Raw genomic sequence first — 22,953 nt, 5'->3', positions numbered from 1 at the left:
TCACATTTATACAAGGGAGATTTCTCTAAATGAGGTTGATGCTTGTCTGGCCGGAAGAGGAAGCACAGAGATTGGTGAGAGATGTGTCGAAAGGGCTACATCATTCATATGGAGCCTGTCTGGCTGGTGTGGTATACTGTGGGGAAAAAAAAAAGCTATAGAATAGAGCTATACAGCCATCCTTTAAAGTCCAATATCATATGGTTGAAGATGCTGATGGGCAATGAATTTCCATTGTTTTTTTTTTGGGTGGGGGGGTGTGTAAGTGGATATAAGGGGGGTGGAGGGGATACAGGCAATGGAACAATTTAAGAATGTTGATGGATCTACCTGAAGGATCTCTTTTTGCACACAAGCCTCTATGTACTCACCTATTGTTAGGGCACGCATAGCCAGCCAGGTGCACAGTGTAATCTGACTTGACCACTGTTGTACTAGAAAGGCACATTGCAGGGATTCTTGCCGTAGCTGGGCAGCATACCAACCCTCAACCCCCTCACAGATTCATTTCAGCCTAGAGATCTGTGCTGGCATGACAAGCAAGATCCACTGCCTGCTATTCTCTACAGGGAAAGCAATTTATCAGAGAGGACTGACCCCGTCATGTGCATAAAAAAATGCCGCTTTTTACAGTGATAATGGAGGGTCCCAGCTCTGCGTGTCCGGACACTTACAGACCTGTAGCCTTTCCTCGGGAGGAGGGAACCTGCACATTCCTGTGATGTCCCAAGGCTAGCTCACTCCACACCTTCCCAGCCCGGCACACCCAGCAGGGAGCACCCGTTACACCAGGCACAGCACAATTACACCTCCTCAAGAGCTGCATTTTTTATAGAGGATAATAACCTTTTACTGTGGCATATTCTCACTATAACAGAGCAGTGCGTTAGTTATAGATCTGGGTGTCAACATTAAAGTGATCAAAATCATTTTCAGGTTACACGCTTACCCTTGTGTGCAGAACAAAGAGCTTTAATTAAAGGGAATCTCTCACCAAGTTTTTGCCACCTAATCTGAGAGCAGCATAACGTAGGTGCAGAGATCCAGATTCCAGTGTTGTGTCACTTAGGGCGAGCTTACATATCCGGCTTTTCGCCGGTTTGACGGATGCGGCGCACGCCAGTACAGTATGATACAGTGGCAGCGCCGCAACTTCCAGGTTACATGCTCCGGTCACATGACAGCATGTGACCGGTGCTTGTTGCGCTGCCACTGTACTGTATACACTGTACTGGCATGCGCCACATCCGTCAAACCGGCGAAAAGCCGGATGTGTGAGAGCGCCCTTACTAGGCTGCTTAGTGTAATTTTGATAAAATCATTGTTTAATCAGCAGTAGATTATCAATAGAGGACTTCTTGGCATCCTGCAGGTAGTCCAGCATATTCATGAGCTCTGTATAATTGCTTTATAAGTGCTGAACCTGTCACCACTTTTTTGGCCTATAAGCTGCGGCCACCTCCACCGGGCTCTTAGGCTGTGTGCGCACGTCTGCGTGTTGCATGCTTTTACGCTGCGTTTAGAACTGCAGCGTAACTGCATGCGTCCTGCGCCCCCAGCACAAGCTATGAAGATTGTGCATAATCCAACCGCACGTTGCGTTTGAGAGTGCAGCGATTTGCATGCTGAAATTTTGATCCAAATCGCTGCGTTCTAAAAAGCAACATGTCACTTTTTTTGTGCGTTCCGGATGTTTTTCCCACTCTGTCTATGGTAGAGCAAGCATCCAGGACACATGAATTCTGCATTCAACAATGCATCCAGAAAGCAGCTTTTCACAAGCGCTGCGGAAGATTTGGGATGGCAGAGCAGAACGCAGATGTGCGCACATACCCTTATATACACATTCTAACATGCTGTATATAAGAGCCCAGGCCGCTGTGTAGAACATAAAATCCCTTTATAATACTCACCTAACAGTCGCACTGCAGTGGAGTTGGGTCATATGGGCGTCTCCGTTGTCCGGTGCCGGCGCCTCCTCTTTCGGCCATCTTCGCCCTCCTTCTGAAGCCTGTGTGCATGACACATTGTATGTCATACACACTCGCCGGTCCCGCGCAATCGCACAACAATACTTTGATCTGCCCTGCTCAGGGCAGATCAAAGTGCGCCTGCGCAGGACCTCAATGACCGGCGACTGTGTATGACGTAGACACGTCATGCACCGCGGCTTCAGAAGAAAGAGGACAAAGATGGCCGAAAGAGGCAGTGTCGGCACCGGACAATGGAGACGCCCATCTGACACAGCTCCACCGCAGTACGACTGTTAGGTGAGTATTATAAAGTGATTTTTATGTTCTACACAGCGGCCTGCGCTCTTATATACAGCATGTTAGAATGCTGTATGATCCCAGTGGTGGTGGCCGCAGTTTATAGGCCGAAAAACTGGTGACAGATTCCCTTTAAGTCAGAGTTCGCCGAACTTTCTTACCTTGAGAGCCACATTCAGCTCTGATCGAGAATGGCAAGCCACAGCTACAACCATCCGAGTGGTGATACCCAGATGCCACTTCCATCAGAGAAGTCACACAAATAACCTCTATTATTGATAGGACAGCTAAAGCTTCCTCATGGAAATCATCAGGTATATTTACATGCAGGGGTTCCCACCTCACCCTATTCTCCCACCACACCATGACATCCAGCTTCAAGCACCTCCTCTGCCTGCAGCATCATCCTCTCTCCACTCCCAAGGTGAAGGAGCTCATCCAGATCTTCTCTGCAGAACTGACCACAAAAGTCACCATCTGGAGACCTGCTCTTCACAGCATTGCTAGGCCTGGTGATCAGACAGCCGCGAGCCACTCATCACGGGCCCACGAGCCACAAGTTGGCTATTAGTGCGCTCAACTGCCCCTGCACGGTCCAGCCTCCTGTCACAATGGGGGCAGGTTTCCTATTTTAGTTACAATTTTGAGGTTAGATGCTGTATAATTTTGGCACAATCTATTTTAAAACGTCTATTGTGCGCCAAATCTTCCAAACATGCACCACAGTGATAGATGGGGCACATCTACTGACTGCCTGACTAAACGATAGTAGAATACCTGCACCCTCTGTGCCATCCATGGAGCTCTAATATCAGATACGTGAATACTAGCAATAATGTGAATATAGCCATCTCATCCTATACTTGTAGACACCCGGCATGTGAGTTAGCACTGCCCTGCAGAGGCCTATAGAGACCAAAAAAAATGGGAGCTGGTACTGCCCTGTACAGACCTGGCATGAGAGGAGGCACTGCTCTGCAGACACCTGTATTTGGCATGAGAGGGGGCACTGCCCTGTAGAGATCTGTCATGAGAGGGGGCACTTCTCTGCAGACACCTGTAGAGATCTGGCATGAGAGGGGACGCTGTCCTGTAGAGATCTGGCATGAGAGGGGGCACTGCCCTGTAGAGATCTGGCATGAGAGGGGGCACTGCCCTGTAGAGATCTGGCATGAGAGGGGGCACTGCCCTGTAGAGATCTGGCATGAGAGGGGGCACTGCCCTGTAGATATCTGGCATGAGAGGGGGCACTTCTCTGCAGACACCTGTAGAGATCTGGCATGAGAGGAGGCACTGCCCTGTAGAGATCTGGCATGAGAGGAGGCACTGCCCTGTAGAGATCTGGCATGAGAGGGGGCACTGCCCTGTACAGATCTGGCATGAGAGGGGGCACTGCCCTGTAGAGATCTGGCATGAGAGGGGGCGCTGCCCTGTACAGATCTGGCATGAGAGGGGGCGCTGCCCTGTACAGATCTGGCATGAGAGGGGGCGCTGCCCTGTACAGATCTGGCATGAGAGGGGGCGCTGCCCTGTACAGATCTGGCATGAGAGGGGGCGCTGCCCTGTACAGATATGGCATGAGAGCAGGCACTACCCTGAACAGATCTAGCATGAGAGGAAGCACTGCCCTACAGACACCTGTAGAGACCTGGCATGAGGCACTGCCCTGTACACACCTGGCATGAGAGGAAGCACTGCTCTGCAGACACCCGTATTTGGCATGAGAGGGGGCACTGTCCTGTAGAGATCTGTCATGAGAGGGGGCACTTCTCTGCAGACACCTGTACAGATCTGGCATGAGAGGAGGCACTGCCCTGTACAGACCTGGCATGAGAGGAGGCACTGCCCTGTACAGACCTGGCATGAGAGGGGGCACTGCCCTGTACAGACCTGGCATGAGAGGGGGCACTGCCCTGTACAGACCTGGCATGAGAGGGGGCACTGCTCTGCAGACACCTGTAGAGACCTGGCATGAGAGGGGGCACTGCCCTGCAGACACCTGTACAGACCTTTCATGAGAAGGGGCACTGCCCTGTACAGACCTGGCATGAGAGGTGGCACTGCCCTGTACAGACCTGGCATGAGAGGAGGCACTGCCCTGTACAGACCTGGCATGAGAGGGGGCACTGCCCTGTAGAGATCTGGCATGAGAGGGGGCACTGCCCTGTAGAGATCTGGCATGAGAGGGGGCACTGCCCTGTAGAGATCTGGCATGAGAGGAGGCACTGCCCTGTAGACACCTGTAGAGACTTGGCATGAGAGGGGGCACTGCCCTGTACAGATCTGGCATGAGAGTGGGCACTGCCCTGTACAGATCTGGCATGAGAGGGGGCACTGCCCTGCAGACACCTGTACAGATCTGGCATGAGAGTGGGCACTGCCCTGTACAGATCTGGCATGAGAGGGGGTACTGCCCTATACAGATCTGGCATGAGAGGGGGCACTGCCCTGTAGAGATCTGGCATGAGAGGGGGCACTGCCCTGTACAGATCTGGCATGAGAGTGGGCACTGCCCTGTACAGATCTGGCATGAGAGGGGGCACTGCCCTGCAGACACCTGTACAGATCTGGCATGAGAGTGGGCACTGCCCTGTACAGAACTGGCATGAGAGGGGGTACTGCCCTATACAGATCTGGCATGAGAGGGGGCACTGCCCTGTAGAGATCTGGCATGAGAGGGGGCACTGCCCTGTACAGACCTGGCATGAGAGTGGGCACTGCCCTGCAGACGAGTGTCCTTGTGGTGTGTGCAGCAAGTGTCTCCACCACTAGAGGAAAAGTCAGGACTGGAAATGACAGGAAATGCAACAGGACAATGACTCACTGGCGGAGCCCGTACAGAGGGCAGTGCCGTGTCTCCGGTGCCGGCGGACACTTACTCTGCTGATGGGGTCCCGTTCACAGTGGTGCCATCAGGGGTGGGGTTGAGCTGGATGGGTCCGGGCTTCCTCTTGGGCATGTTTCGCCTTGGTGTGAGGGGCTCCCCAGCAGTCAGATGTGGCGGCGTCCTGTGCTGTCACCGTCCCTTCTGCACACAGGGGAGCGCTGCGTGTTACCTTCAGTCCCTGCTATCAGCAGCAGCAGCCAATGGGAGGAGCCCACAGACAGACAGAGGGACCGCGGAAACACGTCATGCGAGTAGCGGGCAGGCGCGCCCCCTGGTGGCGCAGAGCAGAGGCGCAGCCGTCAGATATGGGATCATGTAGCGCTCATACACCTCTGGGCTCCACACTGCAGATGTAATGGCGGGTGTATACAGTAGGGGGCGCTGCCCCAATCTCACATGTGTGGAGCTGTCACTTCTCAGGAATTGGGATTAGTTTGGGCTTCACCATATTTATGTTTTATAACCTAAGTGAAATAGCCGCAGCTTCGCTCACAGAAAATGACATGTTAAATGGTTGGTTACACTTGCTAAGGTTACATAGACATTACTGTTGCAGCTGTATATATCAACCAATCAGAGATCAGCTTTCACTTTACCTCAGCAGCTTCAATGTTGAAAGCTGCTATAGGCGACCAGAACAATCTTACTGTGAGGCAACTCTCATAAATGAGGCCCCAGTTACTCCTGCATTGGTTGTTGACAGCCGTTGCTATAATTACAGACGTTAGAGCGAGTTATTAGGTTTCCCCTCCTTAGCAACTATATGGTTGCTGTCCCTTTAAGAGCGACTCTGTGGGCGCTCTCGCTTTAATTCTTTAAAGGGAACCAATCATCAGGATTTTCATATATAACCTAAAGCCAGTGCTATATTGGTACTATCAGGCTTATTCTATACATACCTGTAGTGGTCAGTTCAGATGTTTAGGTTTTGAGATCCAAGAAAGTAAAGTTTATAAAATCAGAAGCTTCTTGAGTGACAGCAGCTGAGGATCAGATAATATCTGGGGGTATTCATAGTTATCCCCTCCCCCTTATAGAATTAGCATATTATACAATGGATGTAACTTTTCACTAGCAGGACCTGTGTGAGGTCATACCCATGTGACCAGAAGGGGCGGGGCCTCAGCCAACAAAGGTGATACCAGGAAGTAACATTTTTCTGTTTGCTGAGGCCCCGCCCCTTCTGGTCACATGGGTATGACCTCACACAGGTCCTGCTAGTGAAAAGTTACATCCATTGTATAATACTTATGCTAATTCTATAAGAGGGAGGGGATAACTATGAATACCCCCAGATATTATCTGATCCTCAGCTGCTGTCACTCAAGAAGCTGATGATTTTATAAACTTTACTTTCTTGGATCTCAAAACCTATACATCCGAGCTGACCACTACAGGTATGTATAGAATCAGCCTGATAGTGCCAGTACAGCACTGGCTTTAGCTTATGTAGGAAAATCCTGGTGATTGGTGCGCTTTAAGACCCTTTGGGCAAAAGTCTGATTTTGCATTCAACACAGAGACCCATTTTTTCCTTTATTTCTATAGAGCCTAAATTCAGGGGACAAATCTTGTCAAGGGGGAGTTTTGATGTTCACAGTATTTTTAGTCCGGTGTTAAAGACAGGCCGTGAAACATTTCACTTGAATCAGGTGAAAACTGTCGTCTTGAACTCAACAGCCTACCACACACAGGTTTTCTGCTTTCAGCCTCCTTCACACGTCTGTGTTTCCGGTACGTGAGGTGTCCATTTCCACACGTACCAGAGACATTGACACACGTAGACCCATTAAATTCAATGAGTTTGCACACACGTCCATATTTTAATACGGCCCGTGTTTCTGTGTCAGGCAAACGCCTGTCTGTGTTCTCCACACAGTGACATGTTCGTTTTTGGCTGGCAGTATGGATGTCACACAGGTCGCACACTGATGTGATCCGTGTGACATTAGTGTGACACGTACCGGAGGACACCGATTCACTGAAATGAAATGGATTGTGACATCAGCCTCGGTGTGCGTGTGCTTGTGTTTCCTTTTGTGCGCTCTACCTGCTTAGTGAGTGCCCTTCAGCAGGTTGTTTTCCGCTGACTAACTAAGCACAGTCGCCCCCACCGACTGACTGACTCCGTTTCCGCCGACACTGTGAGCCAGCATGCCCCAATAAGAGACTAGTCCATAGTAGTGCGCGGGAGATGCTGGGCCACGCCCACTAAGCCCGTTACGTCTACTCACTAAGCCGGCCACCACGCTCACTCAGTCCGGCCCGGATACTGCAAGGAAAGTACACCCACTGACGACACAAACCCGACAAGAGGTGTACTGCAAGCAGACAATGGCGGCAAGCATTCAGGTGATGAATACGACAACCAATATAAACCGGGCTGAAGAAACCGCCAGGCCTCACCCACGAAGGTGGGTGTCACTCCTACCAACTAAGCAGATCATGCCCACTAACTTCCGATCCCCGATCCTGCAAATATGCCCACATTCCTACAACCATACCTTTTTTCATGTCATCATAGCCTGTTTTATTATGAGTTATAATTACCAGAGGATGGGATATTTTCCAATTTATTAAAGTAACTTGTTACCATAGAATGTAAGAAACAATGACAGACTGAAAAACTGATCAACCACAGGAATAAGGCTGCTTTCACACATCCGGTTTTTGCAGTGCGGCTCAATCCGGCTCAAAAACCTATGCAACGGATGTGGCGGAAAAAACGGATCTGTTGCATAAGTTTTTCAATGCGGCCCGTCCGTTTTTTGACGGCTGCGGCTTGATACTGAGCATGTGCAGTGCAAAAATCCGCATCCATAGGCTTGCATTGTAAATCGCGATGCATTTTTTTCGCCGCCCAAAAAAAATGTGCCAAGCAACGTTCCATCCGGCCGCCGCATGGGCTAAATATGCCGCATCCGGCAAAAAACGGACGCCACGCAAGGCCATGCGGCACAATACGGCGCTAATGCAAGTCTATGCAGAAAAACGCAACCGGCGGCAAAAAAAACAGTTGCGTTTTTTCTGCAAAGTGCCATATTGTGCCGCTCAGCAAAAAACGGATGTGTGAAAGCCACCTAAGATCACCAGATGATGATGGGAATGAAGGATCCGGCATGTCCAATCTCAGACTGCTGATCCTTTTGTTCCCCAAAAGATAAGCGGCCTACTGACCTGTCTTGTAGTGGTTCGCTCATAGAGAGAACAGGGACGCTCTGCCAGTTGGGTGCTCCAGTGTATGGGGGAGTGAGGGGAGGTAGCTGCTCGCCGAACAATCAGCTGGCAGCAATTTGGAGTGTATGGGGAGGCTTATGTTGTGAAGTGCAGCTTGCATGGCTCACAGATATCAGATCAGATTTGATACTAACATTGGAGATGATTACATGGGGACATTTAACATTACGTTCCTACCATGAGCATTTGGTGAGTTTATGATGCATTTCTGCAACTATTAGGTAATTTAGGTCACTTGCGTTTATTTTTCATTGCATTTGTTAGTGCATTTTTATCATATTTTTGATGCTGCGGTTTTCATCTCTTTTGGCAAGTCATGTTTTCAATAAAGCAGCTTTGTTTTTTTACTTCTTGGTATTTGATGTTGGCAAACGTTATTAAATAAGTCACTCTGCCTGTGATTGAAGTATGGTGCTTGAGTAGGGATCCAGTCCATATATTGTTACAAAAATAACCTCAGCACTCAAAATTGTGATAATAGGAAGATTTTTAATAGCATTGAAACAAATTGACGTTTCGGTCACATATAACTGACCTTCATCAGAATATGAACTGATTGCTGGATGTAATAGGGAACCATGGAAACAGTAAAGCGACACCAGCACAACTTCCATGCAACTGGTGTTGCTTTCCCCTGGGTTCTAATTGTAAGATGCTGCGTTTTGTTGCAATGTCAAAAACTCACCAAAAGCTTATTGTGGCAGCTTAACCCAAGTCTTTCCCCTCCTCCAATTCGACTAGAGCCCCCACTTCCCATGCCTGGGAACATTCATTCTTGGGCAGGCTTTACAGCAGCAAATTTGAGAGGTTTATTTCTGAAAAGTCAGGACGTTACCAGGAAAATGGAGATAAACAGAAGCACATACGTCTCAGAGGGTGCTACTGGGCCTGAGCTGGGGGGCCCCACTGACACCAAAGCCTGTTTCCGCTGGATGTGCATCCGAGGACGCATATTCAGTTGGAATGTATTGTGGTGCAAAGACCTGCCGGGTCTCTGCACTGCAATCCACGCCACCAACCAATCAGAGGCTGGCAGCTGATGTCAGGGTGCCAGACACGCATAACAGTAATGTCATGCGCTGCATAGCAGCACTCCGACAGCAGCTGTCGGCCACTGCACTGCCTACAGAAGAGGATGTCGCGTGTCGTGGGAGCGGGAGAAAGTGAGAATAGGATTTTTCATGTTAGAGAACAGTGGCAGAAAGGGGAGCATTATTACTGGATGGGCCCAGGAGCTGGGATATTATAACAGGATGGGAGACATAATGGGGGGTTAACACCTATGTCTTTATAGAGTTTAGAGCGCTACAAGGGCTGATACATCTGACCAACATGCAGTGGGGACCCAGGTCTGAATTCTTCACTGGGGCCCATCGGACTCTATTTACGCCAGTGAACAGAAGCTATAAGGCAGTGCCAGGTTTCTCCTAAAACGTACCCCCATGGTCTCCTACAGACCCCACTGACTGTTATCAAGGACTATGAGGGTTGTGTCATTTTGATAGGAAGAATAGTGCTGCGTGCTGCTCTGTTCTGATCAAACAGAAACTTCCAATTCAGGGTAGGTCATAAGCTGACATATCTACCTTACTCTTAAAGGGGTATTCTAACTTATATACAACTTCCCAATCCCTAGGTATAAGACTACTGGGACCCTCAACAATCTTATGAATGGAGTGATGGCTGTTCCATTCTTTCTTTATTGGACCCCTGGATATAGTGGTGATCTTCATCAACATCAACACTCCAATGTGAATGAATAGAATTGAAGAGCGCAATGATCAACCACCTTTTCTTTCAGATGTGGCTCTTCAGAGCTCCATTTCTCAGGATTGGTGATGGTGCCAGGAGTCTTATCCCAACGTTTTGGGAAGTTATCGCCTATGCCATGGGGAGAGTATAAGTTCCAATCCTAAGAATGCCGAACTGCAAACTGTATACACTCTCCACCGCGTGCCTTTACATAGCAGCCAGCTTTACCTCTCCTCTGCTCCCATTGTACCGGGCAGGTCAGAGCGAACACCACATTTGTGCTGCTCTTCTCAAGCCTCATTTTGTGAACAAGTGGAAAAGACCAATTTATGCACCAAACATACAATGTAAGATCAAATGGATGATGATGAGAGATGTAGCACCACCACAGCGGTGGCTTCGTCTGTTCTAGCCCCCATTAATACCCCAGCTCAGCATAGAGGGCGATCGCGGGCTGCCGGTGCCACGACAGCTGGGATTTCTTCTATACAGTACAATAATACAGACTATAGTACAAGCGACCAATCACAGATTCAAGACCCCCTAAGAGGAACTGAAAACTAAAATGAAAAGTAGCTGAAATGAAAAAAATACATAGGACCCCACTACATTTTGAATCATCCCCTTTACATAAGGTCTGTACCTCAAATCATAGCAGTGAGATATATAAAAAAAAAAATAAAAAAAGCTATGGGGCCCAGAAAACAGCGAAACAAAAATGTATTTATTTTTGTATAAAGTGCAGAATTTTTTAGCCATGAATTAAAAAAAACCTACAAAAACCTATATATTCTGTTGCCAGGCAATATGACTGTACTGAGCCTCATTGCACATAGGAATTCTTACATGAAAAATAACCCATGCACTATGTCTGTGCAGCCAGGAACAATAAAGTTATGGCTTTTGAAAGAACAACAAGAGTTAAAAACGAAAGCACAAAAACAGGAAAATGCCTCTGCCGGGAAGAGGTTAATGTACCGGCAGCAGAGGACTGGTGGCGGACGTTATTACACTATGGGGGTCCCGGTACTACTTAGTGACATAGCGGTACCATATAATAGTTTGTCTGTGTTTCTGTGAACAATAAAGTTTTTAGTTTACAACTCCCGCTCTTTTTGGATGCGGGTCACGATGCTGTTGCCTAGAAACACGGCAGTCAGCTGTGGCCCCGCCTCCTTGTAGTGACGTCAGATACGCGGAAGGCGCGCTTTAGTGGAAGGTGCTGCAGGTGACCGGGAGGCTGGAGAGCCGGGCGCGTCCATCACAGGTATAAGCATAGGGGACGTGCAGCGGAGAGGGCTGTGTGTGTGGAGAAGCGTGTGTTACTGCAGTCCTCTCTCTCACTATGTGTGGAAGGGCAGATAATTCTCCCGGGCGTTCTGTCCGGCCACGGACTGCCCCATGTGACCGATGCATGCAGCCTCTGATTGGCCGTACCGGTCACATGGGGCAGGATAGGAAGCCAGAAAGCGCATAACCTGACAGCCTTGTACTAGAGCTATACCTGGCAGAGGGGGACCTGCTGCCTGAAGAGAGAGGCAATGTGCAGGATATTAGACAGCTGTGTGCCAGGACTGGCTGTAAAGCTATATTCACACAGTGCATCTTTGCTAACACCAATGTGACGCCCTGGGCAAGCCAGGGGCCACAGGTCATAACACCACCACACCCTACACCCCGGATAGGTACACCGAAGCTACACCAAAAATCCTTGTTGCCTTCCTCCAGGGGCTGATGTCCACACCAGGGGGTGGGCCAGGCGGTTGGCTCCGCCCACCGAGGAGTTCACAGTCCTGGAGGCGGGAAAACCAGGCAGTTTAGTGGGAGTTGGAGAAGGAAGTGGTAGAGGAGCAAGTGAGAGGAGTAAAAGTGGAAGAGAAAGTGACAGTTGAGGAAGCCTGAGGTTGGTCCGGGTGTGTGCCCCGGACTGAGACAGCAAGGTCAGCAGACGGCGGTGACCGTCTGCAGGAGTGGCCTATCGGAGGTTGCCGAAAGGACCGTGGACGGGTGGTGGCCCGGCGGTACCGGAACGGTATACGAAGAGAAGCCAGCACCATTGGCAGGGGCCTTTCAGATCCCGGCAAGGCTAGGAGTCGCCATGAATTTGTCAAATCCGTCAGTGAAGGGGACCTCCCGGGTCTCCCAACAACTAAGTCCCGATTGAAGGCAACAGTCCAACCGAAGGAGAGAGACACCGCCACCGCCAAGGCACCAGTTTCTCAGGGCCAGCGCCTGCGGGCAAAGAGGGGCTCCTCCGGCCCATATGAAAGCCGGGGAGCGGGTTACCGGTGGGAACCCATCGCTACCAACATTTCACTAGGTGCAGGGACAGTCACCGTCAACTACCGGGGAAAAGCAACAGCAGCCGTCCGTGGGAACCGTCTTTCCAGCCGTGTGTTTTACTGAGAACTGTGTCACCGTCTCAGGCTGAGTGAGTACCACCGTGCCGTGTGGCACAGCGCTGCCCCCGCGACCCTGCACCTCACCAGGCCCCGCACCCGGCCTGACATCCACCCCTACCCCATCACCGGGCCCCGGGACAACCACCCCCTAACCACGGAGGGGAGAACTAACAACTTTGCTGCTCCCTGTCACCGCTCCCGGGATCCCCATACAGAGCAGCGGTGGTGTCCACACAATCGCCACAACCGTGGGTGGCGTTACGGACGATAAGCTATCCCAAAAACCAATCCCCTTTCACTCACGGGCGAGGAGCGCCACTCGAGTCCCCGGGATCCGGCCCATCGCTTGAGCCACCGAGCAGCAGCAGGCCGCAGCAGCAGCGGCGGCCGGACCCGAGCAGTAGGGAGAGCGCAGCATCCCCTCCGCCCGCGACACCAAAGATGCAGCTTTTTTGGTCCCCCAAAAAACGCAGCCAAGATGCAGACAAAAAAAAGATGGTGTAGACCGCAAAATAGAAATCTCAGACTTTGCTGGGAGAAGGAAATGCGTGCATTTAGGGCTCGTGCACATTGCCGAATTTCATGCATTTAGGCCCTGTGCGCACACAGCGTTTTTACCTGCAGTTTTGCTGCAGAAATTTCTTGAGAAATGTTTGTAACCTTTCTGCAGACATTTCCCAGCAAAACCTATGGGGAAAAAAATAGCTCTGCGCACACTGCGGTTTTTTTTTTTTTTCTCAAGAAAATTCTTTCTGCAGAATTTCTTGAGAAAATGTGCATGTCACTTCTTTAACGCAGGTACCTGCGGTATTTCACTCCATTCACTGTAATGTAATCGCGAAATACCGGGAGTATACCGCAGGTAGCAAATGATGTGCGGTATACCCTCGTTATAGCCGCGGTTTACCTGCGGTAATGTTCATCACTGCCTGCGGTTTGCAGGGAAGTGATGTCATTGTGACAGGAAGAGGAAGCGGAGCAGAGTAAACACACACAGATCACACACAGACATAGAATACACACACATCACACACACAGACACAGACAGAATACACATAGAAGTCAAACATGCATATTACAAAAAAAAAAAGCGTGTGCTCCGCTGTATTTTTACCGTCCAGCCGAGGTAAACACACAGCGGCGGCCCGGTATTCTCAGGCTGGGGAGGGCGAGGGCCACAGTTAATGCCCCCCCCCCCCCCCGCAGCTGCCCCGGGACTGTCGCATCCATTATGCGACAGTCCAGGAGTGTCCCCGTCTCTTCCCGATTGCCGTGATGCGGTGGCAATTTGGGGTAATAACAAGTTAATGACAGCGCATCGCCGACACTAAGTCACAGCTTAATCATGGCAGCGTCTAGGAGACAGCTTTCATGATTAACCCGTAAGTAAAGTGAATAATCACACACACACCGAAAAATCCTTTATTTTAAATAAAACACAAAAAATCCCCTCTTTCACCCCTTTTATTACCCCCCCCCAAACACACAGCTCTGTCATAGTCCACGCAGGTCCCACGATGCTTGCATCCAGCCGCGACTCACACTGTACTGAATGGAGCCTCGCAACGAGCCTGCAGAGGTAACCACAGGTCATTTCCCACGGCCGGTAATGTGAACACACTACCGCTCGGGAGAACTGCAGCATGTCGATTGTTAATTGATCTGTCCTCTTCTATCTATCTATTCTTCTATTTGTCTATTTATCTATCTCAGAAGGAAATTACTTTTTTTTTTTTTTTCCCCAATGTGCTTTATTGCATTGAATGCATTAAAACACCTGTACCATACCGCAGCAATACCGCGGGTGCGTTATTACCGCGTTTTTTGCCACAGGGTGCGGATTTTTCTTTAGAAAAATCCATTTTCTAGTGTGCACATAGCCTTATACTTTGTATAGCACCGCAGCGTAAATGCATGCGTCCTGTGTCCCCTGCACAATCTATGAAGATTGTGCATAATCCATGTACATGTTGCATTTGAGAGCGCAGCGATTTGGATGCCAAAATTTTATTCCAAATCGCTGCGTTCTAAAAAGCAACATGTCACTTATTCCATGCGCTTTGGATGCAGCTCCTGCTGTCTATGGGAGAAGCTGCATCCAGAGCGCATGAAATTGTTTTGTTTTTTTTTCTGCAGAAACACTTCATTCGTTACGCAGTGTTTCTGCAGTGATTTGACGCGCACACGTGTTGTTAAATCCCTGCAGAATATTCAGCAGGGACATGACGCAACGTGCGCACATAGCCTTAGGTGCATCTTTGTGACCTCAAAACCACAGCAAATGATGCCCTGTGTGAACATAGCCCAATCGTTTTGCAGATATTTAGGCCATGTTCACACGATCAGTATTTGGTGAGGTGTTTTTACCTCAGTATTTGTTCCACCACTGGTTACAATCAGAGGAAAAGTATAATAGACACACGAGCACCACTTCTGTTTTTATCACCCACTCCTGGTCTTGGCTACAAATACTGAGGGAAAAAAACTCACCAAATACTCAACGTGTGCACGTGGTCTTTGACATAAAATCTGGAAGAAAAAAAGTTATAGACTCCCCCTTATGCTGTAATCAAACACCTGGTTTATAAATGCTGTAATTTTTGTGGTTGTGTTTTTTTGCTTGCAGTTTGTTCTTTATAGTACACACATGGATGTTTTTATTTTCCTATGAAGCAGCCTGTACTACACGTGAGCGTGCCATGTGTGAGGGGGAAAACAGACACCTGATCATAGACTCAACTCTCAACCGACATCTTGTTTTGTTTTTTTTTTACTTTTCGCAAACAACCTGGAAGACTCTTGCAAAAGAGGGACACTAGCTAAAAATGTCCTTGTGTAAAATCGTCTTTTGCATGTCAAATGGCCCAAACAGGATCTTCATAGTTGAACAAGCTATTTAAGCCCTTAAACAGCCATTTGCTTAAAAATATTGAGCCACGTACAGCCGAAATGCCCTAAACCTTCTGTCTTGACAACTAAATTGCAGCGTTTTGACTGCGTTTGACAAAAAAAGGCATGCGTTTTTGCCGCATTTTAAACAGTGCGTTTTGTGATTGAGAAATCAATGGGTGGAAAATGCAACCAAAACGCGATGAAGTGACATGGTGTTGTTTGTTTGTTTTGTTTGTTTTTTTTTTTGCAACGATTTCGACAAATATTTGTCAAACAGAACGCTGCATAAAAAAAGCAACGTGCGGAAGGAAATTCTGACTTCTCATAGACTTTGCTGGGGAAGCAAAGCATGCGTTTTGTCATTCACACAGTGCAGTTTAAAACGCAACCCAAAAGCACACGTGCGGACAGGGTCTTAAGGAGTTTTCAACTTTCCTTTTCTTCCCCCATCAGTTTGTTCTGTTAACAAGTGGCCGTACTCCCTGCTCTACCAGTGCTGCCTCAAGTTATAATTAACAGCAGTTGCATTAAGACTATATCAGTTGCCCACTGCAGCCAATCACTGGACTCAACAGTCTTTTGCCATCTTGCTTAGCATCACTGTAGAGCCTGATGATTGGCTGCAGTGGTCATAAGCTAATGTGTGTGTGTGTGTGTGTATATATATATATATATATATATATATATATATATATATATATATATATATATATATATATATATATATATATATATATATATATTATAAACAAAATAAACCTGTACCCTAATAAATATCTGTATGATAGTTATATAGATAAATATAGATTCAGTAAAGTGCAATTCACAAGAAACAATCTTGATGTTCACTGAGTGGATACAACATGTAAGAAGAATAGAAACCTAATACAGGGTCTGTGCAATTCGTCTGCCACTTTCCGACGCGCGTTTCGTCGTCTGACTTCCTCAGGGAGAGATAGTGTAGGAATGAGTCATAAGGTGTAGAAGTGATGTCACCTGTGCAGATATAATCAAAAAGACTGCTGTAACACCATTATAAATGTGAACAGGCTGCTTGCTATAATATACATGATCTATATGAAGTGAAAGCTGCACACGAAATTCAGAGAAATATGAACAAGCATAACTGCTTTATAATACATAAGGAATGAAAAATAAAATTAGCCATATGAAAAATTAAAAAAAAATTCAATTTTTCATGTGGCTAGTTGTATTTTTCATTCCTTATGTATTATAAAGCAGTTATGCTTGTTCATATTTCTCTGAATTTGGTGTGCAGCTTTCACCTGTGCAGATATGTCAACAAAATATTGAGGAGAGGGGTTTGTGTGTAAAGACTGCTGATTTATTTATTTACTAATATATAAACAGGTTGCATTAAAGGTGAACAGCTCATGTTGCTTGTCTGGAGTCCATTGTTGGGCTATGTGCCCACGTGTGTGCGCTCTGCACAGGAGCGTAACGTCACTGCATGTGCGCTTCAGAATGCAGCTGAAAATCTCCATTCTGAAGCTTCGGTGACTGCCGATTTCATGCGCTCTGAATGCAGCCTCTGCCATAGACAGAGCGGGGGCTGCATGCAAAGCGCTCGAAAGAAGTGACATGTCACTTCTTAGAACGCAGCGATTTGGCAGCAGCCGAATCGCTGCGTTCTAATACACCACGTGGGTATGGATTAGGCACAATCTTCATAGATTGTGCTGGGGACGCAGGACGCATGCAGTTATGCTCCGGTGCAGATCGCAGCGTAACTGCATGAAAATACGCCACGTGGGCACAGAGCCTTATAGCCGCCCGTGTACTCTCTTGTGGTGTAAATTATGAATTTTCCTGCTGCATTCTGCCACTCTCATTCGCCGCAATGCATTGTTCACTTCTCAAAAAGTAGATGAAGTGGGCCAAAGCTGTCATGAAAAGTCAAAATTTGTTTTGCAACTACAAGTTGCTAAACTTTTGCCGCATTTCAAACAATTTTACCCCAGAGTTCTGCAGTAAACTGATGGATCGGGGTACAGATTGGAACAGATCCACAACATAGATGATCTAGTACGTGTGTTTTTTGTGTTTTTTTTTTTTTTTTTTCCTGCAGCGTTTTAATGAACTTAACCCCTTCAGCCCTGGGGCACTTTCCGTTTTTGTTTTTTGCTCCCTTTCTTCCGAGAGCCATAACTTTTTTTTATTTCTCTGTCAATCTTTCCATATGAGGGCTTGTTTTTTGCGGGACAAGTTGTACTTTTAAATGAAACCATAAGTTTTACCATATGATGTACTGGAAAACAGCAAAAAAATTGTGATGGCACAATAGTTTTTGGGATGTTTTATTCACGGTGTTCACAATATGGTAAAACTGATGTGTGGGTATGATGCCTGAGGTTGGTGCGAGTTTGTAGACACCAAACATGTATAGGTTTACTTGTATATAAGGGGTTAAAAAACTTCACAAGCCTGTCCAATAGAAGTGGCGTACGTTTTGCGCCATTTTCCGAAACATGTAGCGTTCTCATTTTTTGGGATCTATGGCTCAGTGACGGCTTATTTTTTGCGACTCGAGCTGTCGTTTCTAATGGTACAATTTTTGCGCAGATGCTACGCTTTGATCGCCTGTTATTGCATTTTGCGTAAAACTTGCGGCAACCAAAAAACGTAATTTTGGCGTTTGGAATTTTTTTGCCACTACGCCGTTTACCAATCAGATTAATTGATTTTATATTTCGATCGGGCATTTCTGAACGCAGCGATACCAAATATGTGTATTTTTATTTATATTTTAACCCTTTAATTTTCAATGGGGGGAAAGGGGGGTGATTTGAACTTTTAGGTTTTTTGTTTTCTTTTTTATTTTTTAAAACTTTTTTTTATTTTACTAGTCCCCCTAGGGGGCTATAGCGATCAGCAATCCGATCGCTTTTATCTATCTGCTGATCACAGCTATACAGCTGTAAACAGCAGATTCAGTCACTTTCTTTTTCTCTCTGCTCGCGGCCGAGGGAAAACGAAAGTGAAACTTCATAGCTGCAGGCGTCATCACATGACCCTGTGCTACGATGGCAACCACCTAAACTCACGTGATCACGCACGTGACTTCCGGTGGGGGCGGCGGTAAGTAAAAAACATGGCCGCGCGCATTTAGATCTTGCTGCCAGACTTTGGCAGCGAGATTTAAGGGGTTAATGGCCGCAGGTGGAAGCGATTCCACCCGCGGCTAGCAGGCACACATGTCAGCTGTTGAAAACAGCTGATATGTGGGCCGACCGCCGCCGCCTGCCCTGCTTAACGGGACACGCTCCATGACGGATATATCCGTCCATGGTCGTGAAGGGGTTAAGCTTGTCCACTTTGCAGTATCGGCAGATTTTCCACCAAGAAGTCTGTACAGAGAATCTGCAGCATATTCACCCTACAGGTAGAGCCCTTACGGTGCCAGGGATGGGCCTCGCTGTAGTGTAGGGAGTCGGTAGTTCTGGGACTGTGATCAGCTGTAAAGGTTCAGGTATCGTTCACTTACATGTAATTCACAGCACATACCGGTAGTAAGAACAGGGGAGCGTGTCTCGTGTTACTCTGTGCACTGTATGTACCGTGGCCATCATCCATGGTGAATAATCCTGTTTTGAATAAGGGCTGTGTAATCCTTCTTCTATTACACCATCCTGGGTAGCCTCATGTACTGTGGTGCTCAGTGCACTTCTCATCAGCTCGTAGCTGAATTTCTTATGTGACATTTGGGTAATGAGATCTTGGATCTGATATCTTCAGCTCCTGCCAGACAGAGTGAAAGGACTCAGTCACAGATCAGTTAAAACCATGAAGCTGATTTACATCTTATTTTAAGGCCATGTTCAGACAGAACTTTTTAAAGTCTGAAATATCAGATACCGATTTCACAGAGAAACTGCTGCAGGAATCTGAGCCCGACCTTCAGATTGTGGTCTTACATTTACAGTTTGTAACTACAAATGGTCCCTATTCTTTGGGGTGATCCATGTTTGGCTAACTGCTGCAAATATCGCCTTAAGTGAAGGGGCTTTAAAGGGAACCTGTCAGCAGAAATTTCCCCTAAAACCTAACAGATTCCCCCTCTGCAGCTCCTGGGCTGCATTCTAGAAAGGTCCCTGTTATTCTTGTGCCCCCTTTCTGACCAAAAAAAAGAGTTTATAAAGAGGTACCTTTTTGGCTTCGGATTCTATAAATCTGACACGGGGGCGGGCAGCCTGATGGCCGTTATTCTGCCCCCTGGTCCTGTATGCCGCCCCCATCGCTGATTTCCATACTTTTGGACGCCGCCCACTGCTCCAGCCATCCCCGCGCATGCCCAGTGCCAGTCTCACGGGACTGAGCAGTGTGACCGCTGGTGACGTGTGCGCAGGCAAGTGATTATGGGCGGGACTGTGACTGTTATCAGCAAGTACGCGCCCATAATCTCGTGAGCGCGCAAACCTCTCCAGCGTCACACTGTGCTCAGTGTAGATGCTAGACTGTATGGGCTGCTTCCAGGGATGACATCCCTTTGTCACGTGATAGTATTTTGAACACGCCCCTATCACGTGACAAAGGGATGTCATCCCTGGAAGCAGCCCATACAGTCTAGCATCTACACTGAGCACAGTGTGACGCTGGAGAGGTTTGCGCGCTCACGAGATTATGGGCGGGTACTTGCTGATAACAGTCACAGTCCCGCCCATAATCACTTGCCTGTGCACACGTCACCAGCAGTCACAGTGCTCAGTCCCGTGAGACTGGCACTGGGCATGCGCGGGGATGGCTGGAGCAGTGGGCGGCGTCCAAAAGTATGGAAATCAGCGATGGGGGCGGCATACAGGACCAGGGGGCAGAATAACGGCCATCAGGCTGCCCGCCCCCGTGTCACATTTATAGAATCCGAAGCCAAAAAGGTACCTCTTTATAAACTCTTTTTTTTGGTCAGAAAGGGGGCACAATAATAACAGGGACCTTTCTAGAATGCAGCCCAGGAGCTGCAGAGGGGGAATCTGTTAGGTTTTAGGGGAAATTTCTGCTGACAGGTTCCCTTTAATCCATGGCTGAAAAAAATCTGTAATTGGGTTAAATAGTCAGTCCTGGTAAAAAACAAACAAACAAAGGAATTTAGACCATATTTACATAAGGCCGTTGGATGGAGTTTTATTTTCTTTTTCTCGCTGCAATTTTTTAAGGAACCACTTTTTGTTGAAAAATCCAATGTAGACGCATCATGTGCACATAGAATGAATTTGGGAGGCGAGGCCCAAGAAAGCCAGAGTTAGGCAGGGGCCACACGGGGATTACTGCGATTCCCTCATATGACACTCTGCTCACGCTGGCAGTACAGCAGAGCCGAGTGTCCCTGCGACCGAGGTCCGACCGTGCGAGCGGACCTCAGCTGAGGAGGGGCAGGCCAGTGCTGCGGAGGGGAGAGATTTATCTCCCTCTCTCCTCTGTAGCCGGCTATTGCCATTCTCGCCCTACACTCACGGTACAGCGGTGTACTGCGAGTACAGGGTTGTTTTTTTTTTTTTTTTTTTTTTTCTCCCCTCTCCCTCTCGCCCCATACACTTGAATGGGTGCGAGAGAAAGAGTCTTGCATTGCACCCGCAGCATGCTGCGATTGTTTTCTCGGTCCGATTAGGGCTGAGAAAATAATCGCTCATGTGTGCTGACACACAGGCTAATATTGATCCGAGTGGCATGCAATGTTTTATCGCACTCCACTTGCACCGTTTTTCTCGCCGTGTGGCTTAGGCCTTATAGAGTAACTTTAGTTATGTACTGTATGTCCTTGCTAGCCACTTCTAGGGTGTATGCAAATAACAACATCTTTCAGGTGGTTGGGGAATGATTCCTTCAGGTGGTTTTTTTTGTTTTATTTTTTTTTCTTCCGTAGTAATCCTGCAACCAGATATTGACTGAGGAATATATATATATATCTCCTTCACAAGTGAAGTTGTCCACCCTTCAATTGCTTTTTCTTTCTATGTGTGTGTACAAAAAAAAGCACATCTGTAGATATGTTTCAAAATGGCTAAGAAATGCATTCACGTGATGGATTAATTTTAGTATTTTATGTACATAATTTTTTTTTTTTATGCATTTAATATACAAACCTCTCTCGGGCCCCCCCCCCCCCCCCCCCAAAAAAAAAACCAAACAACCTGTCAGCAGATATGCCAAATCTGTGCTTGAATTGATCAGTTATTCTGTTCTGTCAGTCTCTTTAATTCTCCAGTGTGAACGAAGCCATAGGCCACTCTCACACTTGGGTATTTTGGCCAGTATAATAGATGGGTGCACTTCTATATTTGAAAGCTTTCTTAATTTGTAGTTTGCCTTTTTTTTTTTTTTATAAAACTTTGCACAATACTGTATATGTAATATGTTCAGTTCTTTGGACTATGAATACTTGTGCTATGACATGTCTTGTCAGTAGCATTAATTGTAATGTTTTCTCCCTATGACCCACCTCTGATGTGAACATGTGTACTTCATACAACTTCTGACATGTCCTATAGATTGTACGCTGCATGCACCGCTGCAGACAATCAAAAGTACCGTATTTTTCGGACCATAAGACGCACTTTTTTTCCCCCAAATGTTGGGGGAAAGTTGGGGGTGCGTCTTATGGTCTGACTGTGGCTGCGGGGAATGACGGCGCTGTGGTGGAGCGGGTCATCGGGGGCACATAGCAGCCTGCCGTGACCACGTGTGCCCGCTCATTACATATGCACGCCGATCCTCCCGCCCATTTCTCAGCGCAGAAGCCGGCGCTGACAGGTGGGTGGGAGGACGAGCGGGGACGCGCGCATAGTAAAGAGCCGGTCCACAAGATCACCCCTGGCAATTACAGCCTGGAGTGATCATGTGCGGCTGTATTCACTGCCCCCTGCACATCATTATCAGCGCGGGGTGCAGTGAATCAGTACACTCACCCGTCCTCGTGTGTGGAGCCGTTCCCCCGCAGCACGCGATGTCTTCCTGCCTGTGCCGGTCAGCTGATCTGTGCTGGTCAGCTGATCGGCACAGACAGGAAGACATCGCGTGCTGCAGGGGAACGGCTCCACACACGCAGGTCAGCGGCGCAGAGAGGAAGATGATCGGTGCTGGAGGGAGTGAGGAAAAGGTGAGTATAAACGTTTGTTTTTTTTTTTTTTTTCTCTGTGCTATAGGATACAGGCCATATACCAGGATGGTATATGAGCACGATGGGGGTATATAGCAGGATGGGAGTATATGAGCAGGATGGATGGGGGGTATATGAACAGGATGGATGGGGGGTATATGAACAGGATGGATGGGGGGTATATGAACAGGATGGATGGGGGGTATATGAACAGGATGGATGGGGGGTATATGAACAGGATGGATGGGGGGTATATGAACAGGATGGATGGGGGGTATATGAACAGGATGGATGGGGGGTATATGAACAGGATGGATGGGGGGTATATGAACAGGATGGATGGGGGGTATATGAACAGGATGGATGGGGGGTATATGAACAGGATGGATGGGGGGTATATGA

At 47.8% G+C, this 22,953-nt stretch overlaps 2 protein-coding genes across 3 annotated transcripts in view; one reads left to right on the top strand and one right to left on the bottom strand.

The window, feature by feature from the left end:
• The window catches only part of MAP2K1 (mitogen-activated protein kinase kinase 1), a 79,699-nt gene extending 74,308 nt beyond the window's left edge, over positions 1 to 5,391 (bottom strand). The window contains exon 1 of the mRNA XM_075346049.1: positions 5,150 to 5,391. Coding sequence (XP_075202164.1) covers positions 5,150 to 5,229 — 80 coding nt within the window. The 5' untranslated portion in view covers positions 5,230 to 5,391. The remainder of the gene's footprint in view (positions 1 to 5,149) is intronic.
• Positions 5,392 to 11,306: 5,915 nt separating this feature from the next.
• TIPIN (TIMELESS interacting protein) overlaps positions 11,307 to 22,953 on the top strand; it is a 39,212-nt gene continuing 27,565 nt past the window's right edge. Inside the window, exon 1 of one of the 2 annotated variants that reach the window (XM_075342865.1) lies at positions 11,307 to 11,413. The gene's annotated coding sequence lies outside the window, so the exon portion shown is untranslated. Of the gene's footprint in view, positions 11,414 to 12,424; positions 12,578 to 22,953 lie in introns of those variants that run through there. The other variant, XM_075342866.1, reaches the window with a different exon arrangement.

This window comes from Anomaloglossus baeobatrachus, chromosome 4 (genome assembly GCF_048569485.1).
Source record: "Anomaloglossus baeobatrachus isolate aAnoBae1 chromosome 4, aAnoBae1.hap1, whole genome shotgun sequence".
Taxonomy (NCBI): Eukaryota; Metazoa; Chordata; class Amphibia; order Anura; family Aromobatidae; genus Anomaloglossus; species Anomaloglossus baeobatrachus.
The sequence above is the reverse complement of the archived record's forward strand: the minus strand, read 5'-3'. Positions and strand labels throughout refer to the sequence as shown.